Here is a 27,698-nt window from a genome sequence, read left to right as displayed (position 1 = left end):
CTTGAAAAATATGGAAACTTGCCTAGACATTTCTTAACAATATTCTTAATTAAACACCTGAAATCCTTAAATAAATTGTTAAGATAAAAGGAATTATACTCTAGTGTTTTGTATTCATCAAAATCCATTAGGGGGTCAACAAAAGGCTTGTAGCCAATATTGCATGCCTCTCCAAAAGATAAAAAAAAAAATAAGGAATACAAACCCTGATGCAATGCTATGTGGTGGACTCCAAACCCTAGATCCATTTATTCTGATAAATTCTAATTCGCACTCATAGTTTAATTTAGTTAAATCAAGTTAGCAAATTCTTCTTCGTGATTTATTTTTAAAAGAAAAATAACTTATCTCCAATCCCTGTGGACCGACACCCGTAATCACTATCCTACAGGATACGTGCTATTGCGTGGTTTATTTTTGAAATTGAAATAACCGATCAATACTTCTACTCCAAGAATTTGACATCACTATCAAAGATAAAAAGGGAGTAGAGAATGTGGTTGCTGATGCTACGATTTTAATCTTGCTCTTTTAAAAAGGGAAATTAAACGTAGGATACCCCAAGTATAGGGTGTAGCAAAGTAATATTCTCGGTGAGTCCGAGATCGAATCCACAGGGATTTGACAGTGAACAAAAACTAAAGGCTAAATAATATTCAGATTGACAAAAATATAACTAAGGCATTAGGATTCAGCCTAGCACTTCATCATGTTTTTCTTAAAATCACCTATTAATCATAATGATGACCCAAAGATTGATTCATAGATTGATTTTGATGATCACAAAACCTTGAAGTTTAGATACTAATGTTTATGTTGCAAGGAGAAAGATATTTATTTTGCAAGGAACATAGCAAGTTGGGAGAACACAAGAAGGCCTCCAAAGCTCTCAAGTTGGAAGAAAGCTACAATTTATTGGCCCAAGCTTAAAGTTCAAAGGATTCAAATTGGAGGAGTAAAATCAAAGGAAAAAATTCAAAAGAATAGTCTTCGAGTCGACTCCTGAGGAATTCGAGTCGACTCCAATGTTTACCGAGTCGACTCCGGGGAAGTATGAGTCGACTCCTAGGAGTCACAGGCAGAAAAGTCAGAGAGCAGTTTTTCGGGTCTGAAATTCGAGTCGACTCCAGTGGAACGCGAGTCGACTCCAATGGTTGGCAGGTCGACTCCAAAGGTTACTGCCTCTGAGATTCGAGTCGACTCCCAGACAGCTCGAGTCGACTCCACGATAGCTTCACGTCAAAAGGGAGAAGAACAACTTTCAGAAACTGAGAGCCGAGTCGACTCTAAGGAAGTTCGAGTCGACTCCAAGACTGGACGAGCCAAAAGACAGAGGATCGGGAGTTCGGGCTCTGAGATTCGAGTCGACTCCCAGGACAGTCGAGTCGACTCGAGAGGACAAAATTCAAAATTGGATCCACGGACTTCAGTGGATGAGCCGACTCCGAAATTGCCAAGTCAGCTCCAGAAGTTGGCGAGTCGACTCCAGGTTAAGACGAGTCGACTCCCAGTCGAGGCAAGCACATTAATTCAAATTTGGAACAGTGGCCGAGTCGTCTCCGGTAAAACACGAGCCGACTCCTGCAACAGGCGAGCCGACTCCTGATCGCGCGAGTCGACTCCGATCCCAACGGTAACATTGTCAGAAAATGCAGACTGTGTCCAACGGCTCTTTTTCTTGTCTCTAACGGCTATATTCTTGTTTCCACGCCATCTAAAGCTATAAAAACAAGAAGAAAGCTAGGGGAGAACTCATGGAAGTGGGAGAGATCATCTAGGAAAGAGATCTCAAAGAGATTACAAAGGAAATCTTCCATAAGCATAAAAGGGCCATCCAAAACAAAATAGAGAGAAGAAGAGCATCCAAGTGAATCCGAAAGCTTCCTCTCCATCCGTGTGCTGCCTCGGGGATCCTCTACTTCATGCCAAATCAGAGGAGGATCAAGTAAAGAAGAAGCCGAGCTCCTCCATCTTCAAAACTCGTTTGAGGGCTTCTCTTTACTCTATTTGTTTATATTGTCATATCTGCTTGTTTAAGAAGCTTTGATTTGTTTTTTTTTCTTTGTTTTAATATCTTGTAACTTGATTCAATCAAGGGATTGAATCAAGGGGTTAAAGGTTTGTTGGTGAGCCAAAGGGAAAACCAACGGTGTAAGGTTTGTTGGTCAGCCAAAGGGAAAACCAACGGTGTAAGGTTTGTTGGTGAGCCAAAGGGAAAACCAACGGGATTAAGGTTTGTTGGTGAGCCAAAGGAAAAACCAACGGGGTTTAGGTTTGTTGGTGAGCCGAGGGTAAAACCAACGTGTAAGGGTTTGATTGTGAGCCCGGAAAAACAATCGGGGTTGGTTCTAGTCGGTGAGCCTGGGAAAACCGACCGAGTTCGTTGTGCGCTCGTAAAACAACAAGTTGGGTTGTGAGCTTGTAAAACAACCGGCTGTAATCGGTAGGATTATAGTGAAATTTCCAAGAGGTCTTGGGGAGTGGATGTAGGTGCTGGGGTGCACCGAACCACTATATGTCCTTTGTGTTTGTAATGCCTCTAGTTATTGTCTAACTAACACACTTACTTACTTAGATAAATTGCTTGCTTAATTCTTATCCGCACATCCTTTAGTTGCAAGCATATTTAATCAAGTCGAAGTCTATACATCAAACCCTTGCTAAGTTTAACTTTCACTGTGCATCTATACAACTTAGCATAGTTAATCATAAAGTTTTAGAAGTAGCATAAAAGCTTTAAAAGACCCAATTCACCCCCCCCTCTTGGGTTGTATCTACTGGGCAACAAGTGGTATCAGAGCAGGTGCTCAAGTATTATTTGTAGTCTTAACCGACTAGAGCCAAAGATCATGACAACTCAAATAGATAGTTTTCTAGGAGAAGGACAATCAATTGATACACCTCCACTATTTAATGGCATAAACTATACACATTGGAAAATACGCATGCGCATCTTTATTCAATCACAAAACTATTATTTATGGAAAATCATAATAAATGATCTTCACACACTCTCTCAAACGTTTAATGAAAAGGACTTAGCACAATTGAATGCTGATGCAATGAACCTATTATATTGTGCATTAGATAGGAATGAGTTTAATTGCATATCTTCTTGCATGACTGCTAAAGAAATATGGAATATGCTTGAAGATAAATATGAATGCACTAACAAATCTGAAACATCATGTGTAGAAGGAGAGCAGTATCATATTGAAAATCCATGCTTGGTGGCACAAGAGGTACATGCTGAGACTGAAAGCAATTTTACATTTGATGAACTCCATGATGCATTTTCTGATTTGTATTTAGAATATAAGAAACTTATCTGTAAGAACAAGAACTTGAAGAATGAAAATCAAATTCTAATAAATGAAAAACTGAAACTAACTAGTAAAATTGAAATCTTAGTTAAAGAAAATCAAGAACTAAATCAAAGGGATCAACTTCTCACTGAAAGTCAAGATAAACTTAAGAAAAACAATGAATTACTTTCAGAAGATAACAGAAGATTAACTAAAGAAGTTGACAAATTAAAACCTATTGTTGAACGATTTACCTTCGGCTCTGAAAAATTGAACCTAATGATAAATAATCAAAGAGCTGAATTTGATAAAGTTGGATTAGGATATCAACCTTGGTACACCCAAAAATCTTTTAAGTATATGTTGGTTAAAACAGTCTTTAATTATTCTAAAACAGATTCTTATAATACTGATAAACAAAAGCTAAGTAAAATCTCTTCTATTGTTCCTAAATCTATACATTACAAATTTGATGAACCTAAAAGGCAAAAACAGAAAACTGAAGGTTTATCTACTACTTATGTTAGATCTATGTTTGTTAAATTCAACAAGAGGATACAGAAATACATCCCTTGTAATCCTAAAATCTTTAAATTTATGGACAAAATAGCTATTAAGAAAATATGGGTTCCAAAAGGAACAATTATAGCTAACCTACAAGGACCCAAAAGAGCTTGGGTTCCTAAGTTGAAAATATGATTATTTTTCAGCAAGCATGTCTAGCTATCCAAGGTTCTAATGAAAGATGTTATCTAAACAATGGGTGCTCTAGACATGTGTTAAAGGATTGAATTTAAAATGTAATTAAGAAGAATGAGTTAAATGAAAGAAATAATGATATAAGTTATTATTGCATCCTCTCATATTGAAATTACTTTAGTATTCGATTAAAATATGAATTGCATGTATTGATCAATTTTGTGATATAGAAAATACTTTTGGAAATATAATCAAATCTCTTCATTTTATAGTATACTTTACTCACTATTGGATAAGTTGCTAAATGATTAATCAATTTATTAAGAATAACTCTATGAATTCTCTATATGCTTGATTGAGAGTTATTATCCATGGCATTATTGTTTATTGATCATAGATATGATAATGTGTACTTGGTATGCTTTTGAATATATGCACTATGAATACCAAGAAACCATCCTTGGCATATAAAATCAACTCATGCTAGTATGTACTTAATCTCAAAAGACCTTGCCATTGGCTTACTTAGATTATCTTCTGAAAGGTCAAAGTTTGCTATGCATGTTAACTAAGAAAACAAACAAGAATCAATTTCTAAATCTAAAGATGTTGTTTCCAACACTAAGTTTTCAAAAGTTTACATTAGTCTTGTTCTTGGCACTCAAATTAAAATATTTTCTGCATTGGCACAAACTCACAAAAAGCGGTCAAATGATAAAGGTTTGCAAACTATGAAAGTAAAGTATCATGGCATAGTTTTGAAAACCAATTTTATGTTAAGTTGTGCACAGAAAATAATGTTGAATACAATTGTGTCTGCACCAAGAACACCTTAAGTAAAATAGGGTTAATGGAATTCTTGAAGAAATGAAAAAGACAATTGTGTATGATAGTCATCCTTAAAAGCTATCATCACTGCTTGTCATACATATGATTTCTATTAGATCTATTTTTGATGAAAACTCCTTTTGATCTTCTGAAAAATGGAAAATGAACCATTGCATATCTTTCATATTTTTCAGTCGTACATGTTATGCTTGATATGTTCTTATGAAAAATAATGCCAACTCTGATAGAGATATGTCTATCCTTGGATATCATTCATCAAGCAATGCATATAGAATATTCAATGAAAAGATTTTAGTTGCAAAAATATCAAATCGTCTTATTCTCTATGAGACTAATGATTTACTGTCAAGATACTAAGATCAAATTATATATGGTTAATCTTTACATATAACAATCTGAAAACTTGTTAATAATTATAACAAAATTGAGTTTTTCAGAAATGCACTTAATGAAGAAAAATTGATAACTACTAAAAGACTGAATCAAGAAAAGATGAAATAGATCTTGATTCTTGCATGATTAAAAGTAAAGATCACCACTATCATTTGCTTGACTCATGAGCTTTATATTCTGTCAAATGAATGTGTAGAATTCACTCCTATGTGGTTATTTCATTAAAAAGTAGATCTATGTTAAATAACCACCATATTTAAAAATTACACATTACATATATGATAAAGCAATATGTGATTTAAAACAAGCATCAAAAGCTTGATATATAAAAGCTTAGGTAACCTTGTTGATAGAAAGTAATAGTGATAAATCTATGCATCAAAAAGAAGAATCTATGATATCTTGCTTGCTCATAGCACACATTGATGACATCATTTTTGGTTCTACTAATGAAGAGTTATATTGCAAAGTGAGTTTGAAATATGATGAATGAATTAACATCTTCTCTCAAACTCCAAATTAAGACAAACAGGAAAGGGGATCTTCATTGACCAACGTTAGTCCACAAGAAAACTCTTATAGAAGATTGGCGTGAAGAAGGTATATCTATGACCCCATCTTGTAGAAATTGTAAAGGATGAGCAAAGTAGATCTATTGTTTAAAGCTGTATTGAAGCATGATAGAATAATTATTTTATCATACAGCTAGTAGACCAGATTGTATGCTCATTATGTGACCTTGTGCAAGACTTCAATCTAACTTTAATTAATCATATTTTATTGATAACAAATACGTCATAATCTGAATTTTGATAGAAACAAACGTTTAAGATAAGTTGATTAAAACTTAATTAACACATCTTATTGATAATTATCTTAAGCAAATAGAATCTAAACTAAATTGATTTGACCTTGATAAATCTGTCTATTGCCTCACATGCTTGTCCTTGAACTATCTTGGTTAATGAATCTATCTCTTTAGTTCAAGTGATATGTGCTTGCTTATATTTAGGCAATCTCTTGAATAAAGTGACTGAACATGCAACTATTGTCATATCTCATATTGAGTCATCTAATTAAAAAATATATATATGTTGGATGAATGCTTTGTATCTTAAAGAAACTAATGACCTTCCTTCAAGAAAGAAAAATGAGAAATTTCAACTTGAAGGATATCTTCATGTAAGATACACTAAACATTCACATGCAAACAAGAGAGAGGATCTTCTTCAGCCAAAAGTTCACACATAAGAAATCTAGTTTGGCTTGAAGAACATATAATGAATAGGTAATTTTAGATACCTTTCTCACAAATTAATTGAGCAAAGTCAATAACTTAAATCCTATTATGGCATGATTAAATTCTTTAATTATTAATTTTTGATATCATGTCTATATGTGTATTGACTGACTTATACTTTTAGAAATTGTTTCATGGTTTGCTCAATCTAAAATATTTCTATGGCTGTATCATAACCATAAAATACACAAGTATATGATTAAAACTCTGATTTAGAATGACTTGTGAGAAGCTACGAATTCTTGGGCATAATGAAAATAGTGTTTGCATGATATACCTCTATACGATACATTTCATTATTTCTTTATTCTGCTCTTTCATGTAGATTACTTGAGAATAACAAAATGAGAGAGAGATAAAGAAAAGAAAATGGACATTGTTCAAGAGATGAAAAATCTGAGCAAAGGCAAGTACTTCAATCTTAAGGAAAAGCAAAACAAGCATAATATATTCGGCACATTTGGAAGGGATAAAATCTATAATTAATTACACTCAAACAGGGAGAGTTTGAAGTAAACATTTTAACCTTTCTATATTGCTCATTATAGGGATGGTGCCAATGGGGAGGCTAGTGGTAGTACCCGGCACTATTTGACCCAACTATTCGGTGTAGGGCATATTAGGGACGGCACAAGAGGGAGGCTAGTGGTAGTACCTCGTGCCCCTTCCAACTCCACCGGATAGGGAGCAAATACAGTATAGAGCATAAGAAAGTAAAAATGAAAGACAAAGTAAATGAAAATATATAAGAAGAATCAATTCAATTTCTTTGTCACTTGGAAACACACCTTAAGGATGAAATCAATGCAAGATTATATTTAAATAGGGGGAGTTTATTTGAAAAGAATTGATTTTGATCCTTGACATGCTTGTTCTTAATGCATGACTTAACACATAATATATGTTGCATGTGGAATGATGTTTTGAATTATGGGTTCTCAATATTTTTTAATGCTCCATGCTTAGATAATTTAATTGAATGTTTGAAATACTGCATAAATTTTTGGGTATTATTGAAAAGAAATTTCAGATTTGTCGTTCACAATCATCTTTAAAATCTGAAAGTTAAATAAATTTGTAAAAAGGAGAAGAGAAAGATATCTCTATTTAGGCAGAATGAATTAATCTTGATCTATCTTTCTACTTGCCTAACTTTGATACATAATGTCCTAATACTTATTAAATTATCCTCCATTGTGTATCGAAACTCAATATTAAATATAAAGATTCTGAAAGTGCTCTAATGTTATTGAAATATGTGTTTTCAATCTTAGTGATTTAAGATGAGCTTCAATGTGAAAGATACATATCTCAAATCATGATTTAAAAGCCTCTATTGAAAATCTTTATAAAATTCAGAATCTGATTTTTAAACTCAATATGATTCCTATATAAAAACTACAGTTTAAGAAAAATAGAATAATTCTGATGCCTTGATTGTTTGACCCGATACGCATCTGAAACATATCATTTCTTATCCTTACAGTGTACCAATATTGATCCAAATGATGTGTCTTTCGATGATCTTGATTGCAAACAAAAATTTCTAAATATATAATTTTATTTTGATATTAAAAAGGGATTTATTGTGTTTCATGTATACATTGCTGAAAAACTGTGATTAAATAATTGAGTTCTATAAATCTATATACCTCAATGATCATCTATATGTTTTTCTCTCCTACATTCTTCAAGACTTCCATCAGAATATATATAGAGTGAATGATCTTAAAGCTAGAAATATTTCAGCTCACTCAAATGATTCTAAGAAAAAGAAAATGTAAATGCTTTTGAAAGAAACTGAGCTTAAAATGAATCATTTTCTGTTTAATATTTCTATACATTTTCTCTAAGATTAAGAGAAAGCATAACTTGTTCTTGAAGGATTAGAAAGAGTAATTGCCACAAATTTTGAATAATACTAGATTACTCTACATTCTCGATATCATAGAATTTCAGTCTTATTCACGTTTATCATTAAAATCTGAAATTCAACAATAGAAAAGAATGATTAAAGAAGAATGCATCTTTTGAGGGGGAGCTTCAGATATTCAGTATCTTTTTTATGGATTGTTTTTAATGAACCTCCTTATATTGCACGACTTGCTTTAATTATATAATGAGTTTATACCTTGAGATGAGTTCTATAAAGGCTGTCTTATCTCAAACCTTGAGTCTTATGAAAATGAGCTGAAACTTATAGAAAATATATTTTTGAGATTGACAATTTTATTGAACATTATCTTCAAATTCTAAACTCTTAAATGGAATGATCAATAGAGGGGGAGAAAGAAAATTTCAGAAGGAGAGGTCTCACGGAACTTAATCGCGTATATCTATAACTAAAGAAGAGAGGAAGAATACAAAATGAAAAATGATCCTAATACTCTCCAATATGTATCATCTGAAATTTAATCTGAAAATCTTTATGATACACCTTGAGGCGTGTTATTTGGTTAGTATATCTTATGCATAAATCATGAACCAAATTGCAAGTTGAGCTTAAAGAGCCTCTAACTTAATGAAAAAGGGGGAGAATAACGTGTAAAATTTTCTTGAGCATCTTTTAGAAAACCTATTTTGATATTCACTAATGAGTCCTAATTGACTTGATCTTTAGAACTTAAATTGTGTGCCAATTCATATTTTTATGTATCAAATTGTGCTTACTCTCTAAAGAAATAAAAGAAAGTCTTTAAAAGAGCTCTAAGATGTATCAAAAATTGCATGATTTCATATTTTGGTATTTATGCTCCAATGCTCTTATTATCATAGAAGAACTTTGAAGTCATAGAAGAATTAATGATCCAACATGATGATATGTCTTTCACATATATAAGTTTTGATCTTTTACTCTGAAACTTAATTAAATTGCTCTCAAAATACTTAATAGATTGGGCAAAAGGTCTTAAATGAACAAGCTTTCATACTTATTGAAGAGGTTAGATTTCCACTCATGTCCTGAATTAACCTAAGGAAGATTCCACCTACACTTGATTAGAAAACTATCTGTGGTATCAAATTAGAAAACCTCTTGAATTCACACTCGATGTGTTCTGCTCTGATCTTTGTGCTTAATGTTTCACTATCTTTTTGATGTTGTCAAAAAGGGGAAGAAATATCTAAGTATATGCTATATATACTCATAATGCTTTATTACTTTGAATTGAATACAAATCAGCTTAAAATTTAAAATATGTTAATTGTGTTAAGCTGATTAAATCTAAAGCATTATCATGAAGTATGTTTTTACATATATATGTTTTCTACTTCATGCAACTTAGCTATGTATTACTTCTAGAAATCAATATCTTTTATATTGCATATACTCCAAGTTTTGTCATCATCAAAAAGGGGGAGATTGATGACCCAAAGATTGATTCATAGATTGATTTTGATGATCACAAAACCTTGAAGTATAGATACTAATGTTTATGTTGCAAGGAGAAAGATATTTATTTTGCAAGGAACATAGCAAGTTGGGAGAACACAAGAAGGCCTCCAAAGCTCTCAAGTTGGAAGAAAGCTACAATTTATTGGTCCAAGCTTAAAGTTCAAAGGATTCAAATTGGAGGAGTAAAATCAAAGGAAAAAATTCAAAAGAATAGTCTTCGAGTCGACTCCTGAGGAATTCGAGTCGACTCCAATGTTTACCGAGTCGACTCCGGGGAAGTATGAGTCGACTCCTAGGAGTCACAGGCAGAAAAGTCAGAGAGCAGTTTTTCGGGTCTGAAATTCGAGTCGACTCCAGTGGAACGCGAGTCGACTCCAATGGTTGGCAGGTCGACTCCAAAGGTTACTGCCTCTGAGATTCGAGTCGACTCCCAGACAGCTCGAGTCGACTCCACGATAGCTTCACGTCAAAAGGGAGAAGACCAACTTTTAGAAACTGAGAGTCGAGTCGACTCCAAGGAAGTTCGAGTCGACTCCAAGACTGGACGAGCCAAAAGACAGAGGATCGGGAGTTCGGGCTCTGAGATTCGAGTCGACTCCCCGGACAGTCGAGTCGACTCGAGAGGACAAAATTCAAAATTGGATCCACGGACTTCAGTGGATGAGCCGACTCCGAAATTGCCAAGTCAGCTCCAGAAGTTGGCGAGTCGACTCCAGGTTAAGACGAGTCGACTCCCAGTCTAGGCAAGCACATTAATTCAAATTTGGAACAGTGGCCGAGTCGTCTCCGGTAAAACACGAGCCGACTCCTACAACAGGCGAGCCGACTCCTGATCGCGCGAGTCGACTCCGATCCCAACGGTAACATTGTCAGGAAATGCAGACTGTGTCCAACGGCTCTTTTTCTTGTCTCTAACGGCTATATTCTTGTTTCCACGCCATCTAAAGCTATAAAAACAAGAAGAGAGCTAGGGGAGAACTCATGGAAGTGGGAGAGATCATCTAGGAAAGAGATCTCAAAGAGATTACAAAGGAAATCTCCCATAAGCACAAAAGGGCCATCCAAAATGAAATAGAGAGAAGAAGAGCATCCAAGTGAATCCGAAAGCTTCCTCTCCATCCGTGTGCTGCCTCGGGGATCCTCTACTTCATGCCAAATCAGAGGAGGATCAAGTAAAGAAGAAGCCGAGCTCCTCCATCTTCAAAACTCGTTTGAGGGCTTCTCTTTACTCTATTTGTTTATATTGTCATATCTGCTTGTTTAAGAAGCTTTGATTTGTTTTTTATTCTTTGTTTTAATATCTTGTAACTTGATTCAATCAAGGGATTGAATCAAGGGGTTAAAGGTTTGTTGGTGAGCCAAAGGGAAAACCAACGGTGTAAGGTTTGTTGGTCAGCCAAAGGGAAAACCAACGGTGTAAGGTTTGTTGGTGAGCCAAAGGGAAAACCAACGGGATTAAGGTTTGTTGGTGAGCCAAAGGGAAAACCAACGGGGTTTAGGTTTGTTGGTGAGCCGAGGGTAAAACCAACGTGTAAGGGTTTGATTGTGAGCCCGGAAAAACAATCGGGGTTGGTTCTAGTCGGTGAGCCTGGGAAAACCGACCGAGTTCGTTGTGCGCTCGTAAAACAACAAGTTGGGTTGTCAGCTTGTAAAACAACCGGCTGTAATCGGTAGGATTATAGTGAAATTTCCAAGAGGTCTTGGGGTGTGGATGTAGGTGCTGGGGTGCACCGAACCACTATATGTCCTTTGTGTTTGTAATGCCTCTAGTTATTGTCTAACTAACACACTTACTTACTTAGATAAATTGCTTGCTTAATTCTTATCCGCACATCCTTTAGTTGCAAGCATATTTAATCAAGTCGAAGTCTATACATCAAACCCTTGCTAAGTTTAACTTTCACTGTGCATCTATACAACTTAGCATAGTTAATCATAAAGTTTTAGAAGTAGCATAAAAGCTTTAAAAGACCCAATTCACCCTCCTCTCTTGGGTTGTATCTACTGGGCAACACATAATAAAATAGATTTAGTCTTATGGGCAGCATTACAGTAATTCTATTTTAAACTACAGGGATTTCTAAGCATCTGTTATACCCGGGGGAAATAACAAATCAAAGAAAATATATAAGTTTGAAATAATTTCTTTAAATTTACTGCACCATAAATCAAATCAATAACATTAAAATCCCATTGATGATTAAATGAAATACATGAAGAAAATGCTAGGCTTTTCCTTAGCCTTAGCTAAAAGATATTTAGCTATCCATATGAGATGCAAGCAATTTTATAAAAGGGATTAGCATAAAATAAATAAAATAAACATAAACCCCTTTTTTTTTCGATTAGGAAACAGAGTACTCTGTTTCCTTTCTTCTTCTCCCGTGGGCTCTCCTCTTCTCTTGCCCGGCTGAGAGGATTGATCGGAAGAGGAGATGCTCCGCTGGTAGATCCTCCCTTGGCCTCTTCCTCCTTCGTCGCACGGCTAGCTGTCCTCTTCTTCTCCCGTCGGCTGCTAACCTCTTCTTCTTCCGTCGGCTGGTTCTCCTCTTCATCCGATGGCTGGTTCTCCTCCACCCGATGGCGCACGGCCGGCTGTCCTCTTCTCCTCTCTCCCTCTCTCGCTCGGACTTGGATGGATCTGGCCTCTCCCCTTCTCTTCTTCTTCCCGAATGGCCTCCTTTTATAGACACTTCACCGGATTGGAGAAGCTGGAACGCTGCTGGGAGCGGATGAGGCGTGGATTTGAATGCTTGGGACTCTTCGGATGAGAATTTGTTTGCTGGGAAGGAAATTTGAAGTTGAAACGATCGGATGTTGAATGCGGCTTGGAATTGAAGAGCCGGTTTGCATGTGCTGGGAGGTCCACTGTCGGTTGGGAAGCTGAGATTGAAGCGTTGCTATTCGTTGGAAGCCACTGGGAAGCTCCTCATGCGTGCTCTGTTCGTTGGGGAGTTGCTGAGGTGGGATGCAAGAAAGAGCCAGTTTGGGAGCGGATGAGACACGGGGTGGAGGTCGTGAGATGCCATGCGAACGGCTTGGGACGCTTCAAACGGATGGGGAATGAGATGGTTGGATTGATTCAGATGGCCGAAATTGGATGCTGGGATATTGAATGCGGATGATTTGGTAGCTGTTGGGAAATTTGTTGACCTCGAACTGCCGAACATTGGGTTCAAACCCAGCGTTATTGGGTCTTTTGAATTACTTGCACTCAGACACAAATAAAACATTAATTAATCAATTTTATTAATAAAGATTAGCTCTAATATTAATTATGATAGTATGAAAATTATACTTTTGTACTCTCATCACACCCCCCAACTAACTTATTGCTAGTCTCTAGCAATTTAGTGTGAAAATGATAAAATAAGGGTGCAAAAGTATTGTTTATTAATATATGCATGAATTAAAATAAATACTCATTTTCCTATAGCATTACGATTGCATTTAGCACGTGCAACAAGCCGTTAAACCCCTAGGTTACCCTAGTGGACGAGTGTTGTCTCGTGAGGGTTTGCAGTGATGTTACCCACAAACATCATTTTTTTTTTTTCAAATTAAAATACTTTAAAATATAGCAACCCTTAAGGCAAATGTAAAAGTGACATCTCAGAATACCTATACTTCCACCACAATTAGGTACCCCTTGAGTTCTAGGTGCACTACTCAAATTCACAAGTGTTAACTATCATTTGTTAGCTCCCGACCCACTAAATTTTCCGAATATCACATGTTATTTGTCCAGAATGGTTCGCATATAAAAATGAAGCTATCAATCCCATCTAGACATCCCAGGTACACAGAGTTCTAAAACAATGGAGTCAAACCAGTCATCCACATGTCACTTGGTTTAAGTTTAACTAACTCACTCATGTTTAAAATATTTTTTTTTTTTTTTTTTTTAAGATGTACAATGACTACAACAGTCCAACTCCATTAGGCTCTAGTAAGGTCCATATAACGAGCTTTGGGTCAATGACTCTTGATCCAGTTGGCTCAAGGCATTAGGTGAAACACCCCTCAGACTTAATTACTCGAACCAGACTACGCCACGAGGCCAGACTAATCACTTATTTCAGTTATTTTCACCTTTTTACGCGAAAACTCGCTGCTTTGTAGGCAAGAGACCCGGTTACTCAGTGAAGAAAAACTGTATTATTTCTTTCTTTTTTTTTTCTTTTTTTTTTATGTAATGTGACTGTATTGTGACTATAGGTCAACCAAGGTCAGAACATAAGGCACCCAGGTGATCTAGCCGGAAATTTCAAGCTCTATCTTTATGTGAAAACCAAAACATGAACTTTAAGACAAGGACACTCGTACTTCTCTTGCGAATAAGATCAACAAATAAATAGGTAACACAAGTGAACTCCTGAGGCTTTTCTATTGTCATTGAATACTTGTGTGGGGATCTAGTAATAGGTCTCTGATAAGTCATAATGCGCTCCTTGCCTTAATAGCTACACATGTTTAATTTTTTGAAAAAAATTAAAGTGGTAATTAAATGAAACAAAATATATGTTTGTTATTATTATTACAATAATATATTATATATATATAATATATTATTATTATATATATATATTTTTGAAAGATATGACAATTGGTATGATATATAGAAAAATACAGTAATCTCTCCCCCCCAAGTTAATTTCAACATTGTCCCCAATGTTGCAACATGAATGCATAAAATATGGCATTAATGATTGTATGAAGGATAATAAGGCTGAAGGTTAGAATTTACCTGATAGAATGACTGCACACTGTTGTTGCTCACCAATTGCCATATGAAAGAAAGAAAAATTATGTACAAACAGAGGATCTCTAGCAGATATAGAGATCAATCCTGATAAACAGGATCTCCCAGATTGGTCGATTCAACCTCCGGGGTAAAGTTGTCCAAAAATAACTTCAAACGTTGGCCATTTATTGTAAAAATATTACCGGTGTTTGGATTCTCTATCTCAACGGTTCCATACGGATAAACAGTTTTAACTATAAAAGGGCCGGTCCACCTAGATCTCAATTTTTCTGAAAATAAATGAAGTCTTGAATTATACAATAGAACTTTCTGGGAAGGCTCAAATGTTTTCCTTATAATATTTCTATCATGAAAGACTTTCATTTTGTTCTTATAAATTCGAGCATTCTCATATGCTTCATTCCTGATTTCTTCTAGTTCATTAAGTTGAAGTTTGCGTAGTGAACTAGCCTTATCCATATCAAAATTAAATCTTTTAATAGCCCAGTAGGCCCTATGCTCCAATTCCACAGGCAAGTGACACGGTTTGCCAAAAATAAGACGGTACGGAGACATATCAATTGGACTTTTAAAAGCAGTACGATAAGCCCAAAGTGCATCAGTTAGACGCAAAGACCAGTCTTTGCGATTTGGGTTAACCGTTTTTTTCAAAATATTCTTAATTGATCGATTGGAGACTTCAACTTGTCCACTTGTTTGTGGATGATAAGGGGTGGCGACTTTATGGGTGATCACATATTTTCGCATTAAAGCCTCAAAAGGCTTATTACAGAAGTGTGAACCCCCATCACTGATGATGGCTCGAGGCGTTCCAAATCTGGAAAGAATGTTTTCCTTTAAAAATTTTAGAACAGTTTTGTGGTCATTATGTTTGCAAGGAATTGCCTCAATCCATTTGGAGACATAATCTACAGCTACTAAGATGTACAAATTTCCGAATGAAGGAAGAAATGGACCCATAAAATCTATTCCCCAACAATCAAATATTTCGATAATTAAAATTGGGTTGAGGGGCATCATATTCCTACGAGTTATCCCACCTAACTTTTGACAACGCTCACAAGCTTTGCAAAAGTTATGGGAATCTTTGAACAAGGTGGGCCAATAGAAACCGCATTGTAAAATTTTTGCAGCCGTTTTCTTAGCAGAGAAATGACCACCGCAAGCTTCAGAATGACAAAAGGAAATGACACTAATAAATTCGTCATTAGGTACACATCTCCTAATAATTTGGTCTGGGCAGTATTTGAAAAGATAAGGATCATCCCAGAAAAAATTTTTTATTTCAGTCAAAAATTTTCTTTTGTCTTGTTTATTCCAATGACTTGGTAGTTCACCTGTGACTAAAAAATTTGCAATGTCTGCAAACCAGGGTGAAGATGTGATCTCAAACAGTTGCTCATCAGAGAAAGTGTCTTTTATGGGTGAATTGTCTAAGGAATCTGAAAGAGTCAGACGGGACAAGTGATCAGCTACTACATTCTCTACCCCCTTTTTATCTCTTATTTCTAGAAAAAATTCTTGGAGCAGAAGGATCCACCTAAGCAAACGCGCCTTAGCATCCTTTTTTGAAAGAAGGTACTTAAGGGCAGCGTGGTCAGTGTAGATAATGATTTTGGATCCAATCAAGTAAGACCTAAATTTGTCTAGTGCAAATACTACGGCAAGTAGTTCCTTTTCCGTAGTGGTGTAATTCTTTTGTGCACTATTTAAAGTCTTACTTGCATAGTAAATAACATAAGGCTTTCTTTCTTTTCTTTGCCCTAGAACTACACCAACTGCATATTCACTAGCATCACACATAATTTCAAAAGGAAGCGACCAGTCGGGTGGTTGCATAATGGGAGCAGAGGTCAGTAAGCTTTTAAGTTTATCAAAAGATTTTGGACATTCTTCAGACCACACAAATTGGGTTTCCTTTTGAAGGAGATTACATAAGGGTTTAGATATTGAGCTAAAATCTTTAATGAATCTCCTATAAAATCCTGCATGACCCAAAAATGAGCGTATATCTTTGATAGTTTTTGGGTTGGGTAAGTTAGCAATTAAGTCAATTTTAGCCTTGTCTACTTCAATTCCTTCAGATGAAATGACATGCCCGAGAACAATTCCCCTAGTTACCATGAAATGACACTTCTCCCAGTTTAAGATTAGATTCTTCTCCTCACACCGAATTAAGACTAGTCTTAAATGGTCCACACAGTTTTCAAAAGAAGAGCCAAAAACCGAAAAATCATCCATGAAGACTTCCAAAAAGCGCTCAACCATGTCGGAGAAAATACTGAGCATGCATCTTTGGAAGGTTGCAGGAGCATTACATAATCCAAAAGGCATTCTCTTGTAAGCAAATGTGCCAAAAGGACATGTAAAAGTGGTCTTTTCCTGATCTTCAGGATCAATTACAATTTGGTTGTAACCTGAATAGCCATCTAGGAAGCAATAATATTTATGACCTGCCAACCTTTCTAAGATTTGATCAATAAAATGTAGAGGAAAGTGATCCTTCCTTGTGACAGAATTAAGTTTTCTATAGTCAATGCATACACGCCAACTAGTGGGGACCCTAGTTGGAACTAATTCATTGTTGGTATTTTTAACTACAGTAACACCAGATTTTTTCGGGACCACTTGGGTTGGACTTACCCATTTACTATCTGAAATTGGGTAGATCATACCCGCATCCAGAAGTTTCAGAACTTCTGCTCTAACCACATCCTTCATGTTTGGGTTTAATCGACGTTGAGGTTGACAAGAAGGTTTGGCATCAGCTTCTAAATGAATTCTATGAGTGCAAATTGAGGGACTAATTTCCTTGATATCAGCAATTGTCCACCCTATTGCTCCCTTATGTACCTTGAGAATTTCTAACAATTTTAATTCCTGATTTTGTTCGAGTTGGGATGATATGATCACAGGAAAAGTCTCTTCTTGACCAAGGTATGCGTACTTGAGCTCAGATGGCAAAGGTTTTAGCTCAAGTTTAGGTGCTTGAACACTAGATGGTAGAGGACTATTGTTGCGTGTGGGCAATTCTTCAAAACGAGATTTCCACCTATCTGTATCCAACAAAGGAGCTGAATCTAATATAGCACTGATTTCTCTAAAGTTTTGGTTGATATCTGTATTTCCGAAATAAGTTAGGCATGTTTCTAAAGGATCAGAAGAAAGAGATGGGACAAAAGCATCCTCTACAATGGAGTCGATCAGATTAACTCCATGAATTTCATCATTTTCGTTATCATTATCGGGTTGTTTACAAATGTTAAATATATTAAAATCTATAGTCATATTTCCGAATGACATTTTCATTATTCCATTTCGACAGTTAATCAAAGCATTGGAAGTAGCTAGAAATGGGCGTCCCAAGATGACAGGTATTGGAGTGGTACAATTCATGACAGGCTGGGTATCTAATACTATGAAGTCGACTGAAAAATAGAATTTATCAATTTGGACAAGTACATCCTCGACTACTCCTCTTGGTATCTTTATAGATCGATCAGCAAGTTGGAGAGTAACCTTGGTGGGTTTTAGTTCACCAAGTCCTAATTGTTCATAAACTGAATAGGGCAGTAAGTTAACACTAGCACCTAAATCCAGGAGGGCTCGTTGTATCCTGAAGTTTCCTATGATGCAAGATATGGTAGGACAACCAGGATCTTTATATTTAGGTGGGGTGTTGTGTTTGAGAATAGCACTCACCTGTTCAGTTAGAAAAGCTTTCTTTTGTACGTAAAGCTTTCGCTTTATGGTACAAAGATCTTTTAAAAATTTGGCATAAGATGGGATCTGCTTAATGGCATCTAATAGAGGAATGTTAATCTTTACTTGTTTAAAGATATCCAAAATTTCTTGATCAGGTACTCCTTTTTTAGCTGCAAGCAAGCGCTGAGGGAATGGAGCAACTATTTTATGATGAGGTATTGGAGCATCTTGTTCAGTATTATTTTCATCCCTTTTCTCAATGGATTTTTCAGGTCTGTCATCCTTCGTTGGAATTTCTTTGTTAATTATTTTTCCGCTCCGAAGAGTTGTGACAGACTTAACTTGTTCAAATTTAGGTTGGGATGAACTTGCTTCATGGACTTCATGTTGACCCTTTGGGTTAGATTGAGGTTGGGCTGGAAATGTCCCTTTTTCCCTAACATTGAGTTGAGCCTCAATTCTACCTACAGAATTTTTAAGTTCTTGAAGTGACTGCATGGTATTCTGATTTATCTGGGTCTGCCCTTGCATGAATGCCTGCAAAGTATCCTCAAGAGATCTCTTATGGGGTGGCACATAGGGTATGGAATTCCCTTGAGATTCATTGGCAGTGGGTCCATGTCTCCAACTAAAGTTAGGATGGTTTCGCCAGTTAGGATTATATGTTTCAGGAAATGGTCTCTTATAAGCATTTGTGAAATTCGCTTGATCATGCAACACTTCTTGGAAGGCGGGGATTGTAGGACAATCCTTGGTTAAGTGTGCATTACTCTCACAGATTTCACATATACTTTCATCTATAGTAGGTGCCTTTCCTGTATGGGCTCTGCTTAATTCAATGGCTTCAACCTTCCTAGTTAGATTAGCAATCTTTAAATTTACATCATTTTCTTCTTTAACATGATACATTCCTCCTTTAGTATTAGTCGATTTTTGAGGTTTCTCGTTCTTATCTATTGTATCCCAAGCCTGTGCATTTTCTGCCAACAGATCAAAATAGTCCCAGGCTTCCTCTGGTTCCTTATTCATAAATTCACCATTACACATCATTTCCACGAATTGTCTCATATTGGAGGACAAACCATCATAAAAGAAACTAATGACCCTCCAAATTTCATATCCATGATGTGGGCAAGCAAGCAGAAGGTCCTTAAATCTTTCCCAACACTGAAAAAATGTTTCTCCATCTTTTTGTGCGAAGTTCATGATATTTCTTCTAAGTGTGTTTGTTTTATGTGTTGGAAAGAATTTCTTTAAAAATTCCCTTGTCATCTCTTGCCAGGTAGCTATGGTCCTAGGTCTTAAAGAATGTAACCATGACTTAGCTTTTTCCTTTAAAGAAAAAGAAAATAACTTAAGCTTCACTACCTCTTCATTGATATTATTAAATTGAAGTGTTGAACACACTTCATCAAATTCTTTTAGGTGCAAGTAGGGACTTTCGGAGTCAAGTCCATGAAACTTTGGGGGTAATTGGATTATTCCTGGTTTCATGTCAAAAGCTCCCGCAGCAGTAGGAATGACCATACAGGATGGGGTACTGATCCTAGTGGGTTGTAGATAATCACGAAGCGTTCTAATAGATAAGTCATCTTGAAATTCATTATCTCCCTGATTACTACCATTATCTTCCATTTGATTATTTGAACTTTTATCCCTTGATTCAACTCGGAATAATCTTTTCGTTTTATCCCTTTGCCACAACCGCATATACTGACCAATTAACCAGCCGACTTTTTTTTTTTAATTATTATTATTATTAATTAATTATTTATTTTGTATATATATATATTTTTAGAGTTTTGGATGAGTATGAATATTACCTAAAGCTATGAATATTGACACCCTGCTACTAAAATTATTCACAATCAAACAGTATCAAAGCATAGCACCCTTATTTCTAATGTTTTCCTAAAAATTTCTAGACAGCTCCTAACTGGTTTGAAGAGTACACTTAAGCCTCCAATCCGGTCTAATAACCTAGTCGACCAGGTAAGCTCCCAGGTAAGTGGAGGGGTCACGATGCATGTAGTAAAGGTCCCACTTAAAACCCACTTTCCTCGAACAGAAACTGTCTCCCTTTAATCACTTAAAGGGACAAAGCTTGCCTAGACATCGACCGGGGTCATAGAGCGAAATTAGTGCAACTTTCAGTGGTCTTCGTCCTATTGAGCTCGAATATCCTTAGGGGCCAACGTCTAGTTAATTTTAATTAGGATTAGGATTTTTATGCACTGGGATGATTTTTGGGCTAAGGACGAGTGATGAAATCCCGACCTTATCTTTTTAATGGGTTCAGCCCTTAGATTATTTTATGCAAATGCTTTATACTATATGCAACAATCAAGAAGATTTTTAACATTTTATGTCATGACATTAAATTGCATTTGAAAAGTTGATCAAGCAAACTAACTAAATTTTTTTTCTTTTTATTTATTTATTTTTTATTATTTCATTATTTTAATTAATAAATTTTTTTTTAATAATTTTTTTTAAACAAGAGTAAAATTCTAATCTAGGAAAAATAGGACTAGTATGAACAAAATAGAAAAAATAATTTAAATACTCACGGCTCGAGTTCGTTCACTCTGGGAATCCAAAAATTTGATCTTGATCTTTCTCGTTACTAGTCCTGCTTTGTGTCGTTCTTGAATCTGTAAAGATTTGAAATTTCAGCTGTGTTAAAAATAAAGAAAAATTGAAGAAACAGAAATTAAAAATTGAAATGTGCAGCCTTGTTCTCGTTCGCACGTTGCAAATCCCCGGCAACGGCGCCAAAAACTTGCTACGATTTTAATCTTGCTCTTTTAAAAAGGGAAATTAAACGTAGGATATCCCAAGTATAGGGTGTAGCAAATTAATATTCTCGGTGAGTCCGAGATCGAATCCACAGGGATTTGACAGTGAACAAAAACTAAAGGCTAAATAATATTCAGATTGACAAAAATATAACTAAGGCATTAGGATTCAGCCTAGCACTTCATCATGCTTTTCTTAAAATCACCTATTAATCATAATAAAATAGATTTAGTCTTATGGGCAGCATTACAGTAATTCTATTTTAAACTACAGGGATTTCTAAGCATCTGTTATACCCGGAGGAAATAACAAATCAAAGAAAATATATAAGTTTGAAATAATTTCTTTAAATTTACTGCACCATAAATCAAATCAATAACATTAAAATCCCATTGATGATTAAATGAAATACATGAAGAAAATGCTAGGCTTTTCCTTAGCCTTAGCTAAAAGATATTTAGCTATCCATATGAGATGCAAGCAATTTTATAAAAGGGATTAGCATAAAATAAATAAAATAAACATAAACCCCCTTTTTTTTTTGATTAGGAAACAGAGTACTCTATTTCCTTTCTTCTTCTCCCGTGGGCTCTCCTCTTCTCTTGCCCGGCTGAGAGGATTGATCGGAAGAGGAGATGCTCCGCTGGTAGATCCTCCCTTGGCCTCTTCCTCCTTCGTCGCACGGCTAGCTGTCCTCTTCTTCTCCCGTCGGCTGCTAACCTCTTCTTCTTCCGTCGGCTGGTTCTCCTCTTCTTCCGATGGCTGGTTCTCCTCCACCCGATGGCGCACGGCCGGCTGTCCTCTTCTCCTCTCTCCCTCTCTCGCTCGGACTTGGATGGATCTGGCCTCTCCCCTTCTCTTCTTCTTCCCGAATGGCCTCCTTTTATAGACACTTCACCGGATTGGAGAAGCTGGAACGCTGCTGGGAGCGGATGAGGCGTGGATTTGAATGCTTGGGACTCTTCGGATGAGAATTTGTTTGCTGGGAAGGAAATTTGAAGATGAAATGATCGGATGTTGAATGCGGCTTGGAATTGAAGAGCCGGTTTGCATGTGCTGGGAGGTCCACTGTCGGTTGGGAAGCTGAGATTGAAGCGTTGCTATTTGTTGGAAGCCACTGGGAAGCTCCTCACGCATGCTCTGTTCGTTGGGGAGTTGCTGAGGTGGGATGCAGGAAAGAGCCAGTTTGGGAGCGGATGAGACACGGGGTGGAGGTCGTGAGATGCCATGCGAACGGCTTGGGACGCTTCAAACGGATGGGGAATGAGATGGTTGGATTGATTCAGATGGCCGAAATTGGATGCTGGGATATTGAATGCGGACGATTTGGTAGCTGTTGGGAAATTTGTTGACCTCGAACTGCCGAACATTGGGTTCAAACCCAGCGTTATTGGGTCTTTTGAATTACTTGCACTCAGACACAAATAAAACATTAATTAATCAATTTTATTAATAAAGATTAGCTCTAATATTAATTATGATAGTATGAAAATTATACTTTTGTACTCTCATCAGCTGACCATTTATCACGGCTAGTTGTTCATGATTTGTTGCCATAGTTGCCCATCAAGGACTCGTTCCCTGAAGAGCAATTATTTGCACTTTCTACTTTGCCATGGTATGCTGATATTGTAAACTTTCTTGTCACGAACCGGATGCCAGAGCATTGGGGATCGAATGATAAGAATAATTTCTTGCGTGAAGTAAGAAATTATTATTATGATGCTCATTATTTGCTCAAGTATTGCAATGATCAAATCTTTAGAAGATGCATTCCGGAGCATGAGATACAAACTGTACTCTCTTTTTGTCATGCCAGTGCTTGTGGAGGACACTTTGCATCTAAGAAAACGGCAGCTAAGGTGTTACAATGTGGTTTTTATTGGCCAACACTATTTAAAGATGCCCACGAGTTCTATCGGACATGTGACCCATGTCAATGTATTGGGAGTCTAACTCGTAGGCAAATGATGCCTCTTCAGCCCATTACTGCTATTGAAATTTTTGACATGTGGGGCATCGATTTCATGGGCCCATTTCCACCGTCTTTTGGATATGAGTACATTTTAGTTGGTGTTGAGTATGTGTCCAAATGGGTAGAAGCTGTGCCTTGTCGAACAAATGACCACAAACCAGTTTTAAAATTTCTTAAAGAAAATATATTTTCTAGGTTTGGGATGCCCAAGGTCATAATTAGTGATGGGGGAAAACATTTCTGTAATAAGCCTTTTGAGATCCTATTACGAAAGTACGGTATCACTCATAGAATTGCAACTCCTTATCACCCGCAGACTAGTGGCCAAGTAGAGTTAGCCAATCGGGAGATTAAACAAATTTTAGAGAAAACGGTGAATCCATCATGCAAAGACTGGTCTTTAAAACTTTCTGACGCATTATGGGCTTACCATACTGCTTGTAAAACTATTCTTGGTATGTCCCCGTATCGGCTAGTCTATGGAAAAGCATGTCATCTACCTTTTGAAATAGGGCATAAATCGTATTGGGCCATTAGAAAATTAAACTTTGAACTATCAGATGCTGGTTTAGCTAGAAAAATACAACTAAGTGAGTTGAATGAAATTCGTCGGGATGCGTATGACAATGCTAGACTTTGTAAAGAACGAATGAAAATTAAGCATGATAAATCAATTCTAAGAAAATCTTTTGAACCTGCACAAAAAGTTCTTTATTATGACTCTTGCTTACATCTATTTCCTGGAAAGTTACGATCAAGATGGACAGGTCCTTTCATTGTAAAAACTATTTTTCCACACGGGGCAGTTGAAATTGAGAATCCACAGGATGGCACAATTTTTAAGGTAAATGGACACAGATTAAAACCTTTTCTTGAGAATTTTGCAGATGAAGAGGACTCCTTTTCCTTTGGGGAGCCTTCTTATGACTGAGCTTGACAGCCAAGGTATGTGTATATTAGTTAGAATTCAATTTTTTCTTTTATTTCTAGTTTTCTTCTTATTTTGTAGGTCTTCTTTTCTGAAAATCAACAGCTCAAGGTATTCTTCTTCTCTCTATTATTTTCTCTATTGTCTCTCATATATAGTTTTCTTGCATTTTTTTTTTTTTACATTGAGGACAATGCAATGTTTAAATTGGGGGGAGGAAAATATTTTGATTCAAAAAAAAAAAAAACTTGTTTTTGCATTTGATTTATTCTATTACTTTCTTTTCTGAGCAAATGCACATGTATTTTCATATTGAGTTTGTGCAACTATTAAGGCAAGGAACACATGCCTACTATGACTGATCAGAGACCTATTATTAGATCCCCGCACGTGTACTTAATGATAATAGGAAAGCCTCAGGAATTCACATTTGTTAACTGCATTTTTGTTAGCCTTATCCATAAAAGAAGTACGAGTATCCTTGTTCGTACCATAAGGTTCAGAATTTGGTTTTCACATAAAGATAGAGGTTGAATGTCCCAGTTAGATTACTTAGGTGCCTTATGATCCGACTTTGGTTGACCTATAGTCACGATGCAGTCACATATACATAAAAAAAAAAAACCTATATGGTTCAGTCTATCTTCTCTTTTCTTGCATAATTATAAAACAAAAAAAAATCCTTATGATGACAAGTCTGGCCTCGTGGCGTAGTCTGGTTCGAGTAATTAAGCTCGAGGGGTGTTTCACCTAATGTCTTGAGCCAACTGGATCGAGGGTCATTGGCTGAAAGCTCGCTACATGGATCTTACTAGAGCCTAATGGGGTTGAACTATTGTAATCGTCATATGTATTTAAAAATAAAAATAAGCATGAATAGGGTTGGTCGGACTGAACCTAGTAACATGTGGTAATGACTGGTTTGACTCCATTATTTTGGACCTCTATGTACCCGGGTTATTTAGTTGGGATTGATAGCTCTTCTTTACATGCGAACCATTCTTGACAAATTTAGACAACATGTGATATTCTGAAAATTTGATGGATCAGGTTCTAATAAATTGTAGAAAACACTTGTGGACTTGAGAAGTGCACCTAAAACTCAGGCGGTGCCCTGTTGTGGTGGAGGTATTAGTACTCTGAGAAAGTCATGTGATTTGATGCACACTACACTTTTATATTCCTTGCTTTGACGGTTGCCATACTTGAAAATATATATCAATTAATTACATGTGTATTAGCTTAGGATTTATTTTTATTAGAATCTCATGTCATATCATTCATGATGTTTGTGGGTAACATCCCTGAAAACCCTCACGAGACAACACTCATCCACTAGGATAACCTAGGGGTTTAACGGCTTGTTGCACGTGCTAAGTGCAATCGTGATTCCTACGAAAGTGAGTACATATCTTAGTTTTATGTCTTTAGCTTCAATAAAAAGTCAAAGGTTAAACCACACCTTTTGTACTCTCATTTTATTATTTGCTCGTTAATTGCTAGAGACTAGCAATAAGCTAGTTGGGGGGTGTGATGAGAGCACAAAAGTGCGATCTATACATCACTTAAATTAGTATTATTGCTAACAAATAATGATAAAATTGCCGCATTAATATTATATTTTTGTGGGGTGCAGGTGATCGTAAATCATAGCTAAAATGCGCATAAGGTCAGCCACATTTGCACACTAAAAGGAGTATTAGCAGACCAAGTTCAGCCTGATGGAGCAGTAGCCAAAGGGGCCTAGATTCATTATCCGGAAGGATCCAACGGTCCGTGGGGTTCATAATAGCATGCCCATTATCTTCCAGCATCTCGTGCGTCCCAGCTTCTTCTGCATCTTAAGAGCAGGCGCCAACATTCTAATTCTTCCGTATGCAATCTCACGCACCCACAGCTCTCCCAGCCGTGTCCACCTCTTCCTCTGTTTCTTCCCAAAACAAAGTATCCAAGTTGTTCTTCCGCTGTTAGCTCCTTCCCATGATGCATTCCCAAGCTTCCATGCTCCAGTGCACAAGCTCCAGCCGTCCACGTTCTAGCCACATCAGCGCTCACGGCATCCCGCGATTTCAGCATCGGCGATCAACTCCCATCTACGTTCACAGCACCTCCCAGCCTTCTCCCGTGATTCTCCTGCATCCCCTGCTTCTGGATCCGTATCTCATCTAGATCCCAGTCTTCCGCGATCAGATCTCCTGGCTTCATTCACCGTCTATCTCTTATGGATTCGCATGCAACCAATTCCCAGCATCCCGACCACGAGATCCAGCCGTCCGTGTGCAATTCATCTGCATCCTTCCACGATGGAACAACAGAGAATCCCAGAGCCCACGATCATGCCAAGCATCCGTGAGCCAGCATTGGACTCCCCAGCGATTTCAGCGCCCTGTATCTTAGCTGCCTCCCGTGATCAGCTCGCTTCCGCTCATCCACGCGTTCATCCGAGTCCTAACAAGCCTTCCCCGATGCAAGCGATCGCGATCAGCTCCCGAGCGCGTCTGTGCATCCATTTGAAGAAGATCAGGATCCCACGCATCTCACGCGCTTCATCTTCAACCGTCTGCGTGTAATCTTCCCAATCCCAGCCGTTTGAAAAAAAGGATCCATTGCTAGCCCTAGAGTTTGTGAGCTATATGAGGCTCTCTCGGTTAGGGCTGGGGGGATCATTCTTTCCCATTGAAAAACAGAGGAGGGCCTCTGCCATCCAAAAAAAAAAAAAAGAAGAAGGAAGAAACAGGGGATGCCCTGTTCTTCCGAAAAGAAAAGAAAAAGAGAGGGAAAGGCTTATATTTTAATGGAGTGCTGATATCTTGTGAAGGGTGATGGAGGAACCTTTGATGTCCTATTTTCTTTCAAGTAAATTCTGAAAGATTGATCTCTTTGATTCACATCTATTAATATGTTTTTTTTGATTCTTGCATGCTTATCTATGCGATAGATCTTTTATGGTTTATATTTCTTGATTCATGGATTGTTTCGATGTTTGATTTGTCGTAGACGTAATCGGCACGATGAATACTTAGATCTTGAATTCATGTTTTTAAACTATATACTCCATGATTAGAACTAATTTATCTGATTGATCCTTAATCAAGAATCGCAGAATTTAATTGTTGAAAATAAGATCATCGAAGGGGATTCCAGATCCCTACACCATCTTAATCTATCCAAATTTTAATTCTCTGTTTACTGATTTATTTTCTATTTGCAAAACATCATCTTTATCCACTAATTTATTGAATTAATTAGTCTAAAATTATATTAAATAATCTAATATATATTTCGTTCCCTGAGGATTCGACCTTGGACTTCCGAGATTTTACTACTTGTACGATTCTCCTATACTTGGAAGATTAGTTTCGCGAAAATATTTTTGCGAGCGCGTCAAAAAGGGTTATCAATTCGCCAAGCAAACCATCAAATAAGATAACTTATTTCAAACATAAAAAGATTGGGCATAAAAACTTTACCTATGGTTCTAATACGAATAAATCAAATGGTAAAGTTATTACTATTAAACAGATTTGGGTTCCAAAAGGAACCATATGCACTAACCCTCAAGGACCCAAACAAGCTTGGGTACCCA

General features: G+C 36.7%; 1 protein-coding gene and 1 non-coding gene across 2 annotated transcripts; one reads left to right on the top strand and one right to left on the bottom strand.

The window, feature by feature from the left end:
* Window positions 1–14,207: 14,207 nt before the first annotated feature.
* Window positions 14,208–20,840, bottom strand: LOC149767978 (uncharacterized). The gene is made up of 2 exons (XM_089929893.1): window positions 15,476–20,840; window positions 14,208–14,218 (listed from the first exon to the last, which is right to left on the bottom strand). Exons 1-2 carry the CDS (start codon window positions 20,118–20,120, stop codon window positions 14,208–14,210), a joined length of 4,656 nt encoding a protein of 1,551 aa, XP_089786019.1. The 5' UTR covers window positions 20,121–20,840.
* On the top strand, window positions 19,528–19,634 carry LOC149767979 (small nucleolar RNA R71). The gene has a single exon (XR_016400092.1). It is a non-coding gene; the product is annotated as a small nucleolar RNA R71 (small nucleolar RNA).
* Window positions 20,841–27,698: the final 6,858 nt, after the last annotated feature.

Source organism: Phoenix dactylifera, chromosome 3 (assembly GCF_051530095.1).
Source record: "Phoenix dactylifera cultivar Ajwa chromosome 3, Ajwa_hap1_PhDact_Kaust_v1.1, whole genome shotgun sequence".
In the NCBI taxonomy this organism is placed as follows: Eukaryota; Viridiplantae; Streptophyta; class Magnoliopsida; order Arecales; family Arecaceae; genus Phoenix; species Phoenix dactylifera.
Note: the sequence above shows the minus strand (reverse complement) of the source record. Positions and strands in the feature narration are given on the sequence as shown.

Coding starts and splice junctions, on each gene's coding strand:
- LOC149767978 (XM_089929893.1), bottom strand. CDS start 20,120: ATGCGGTTGTGGCAAAGGGATAAAACGAAAAGATTATTCCGAGTTGAA.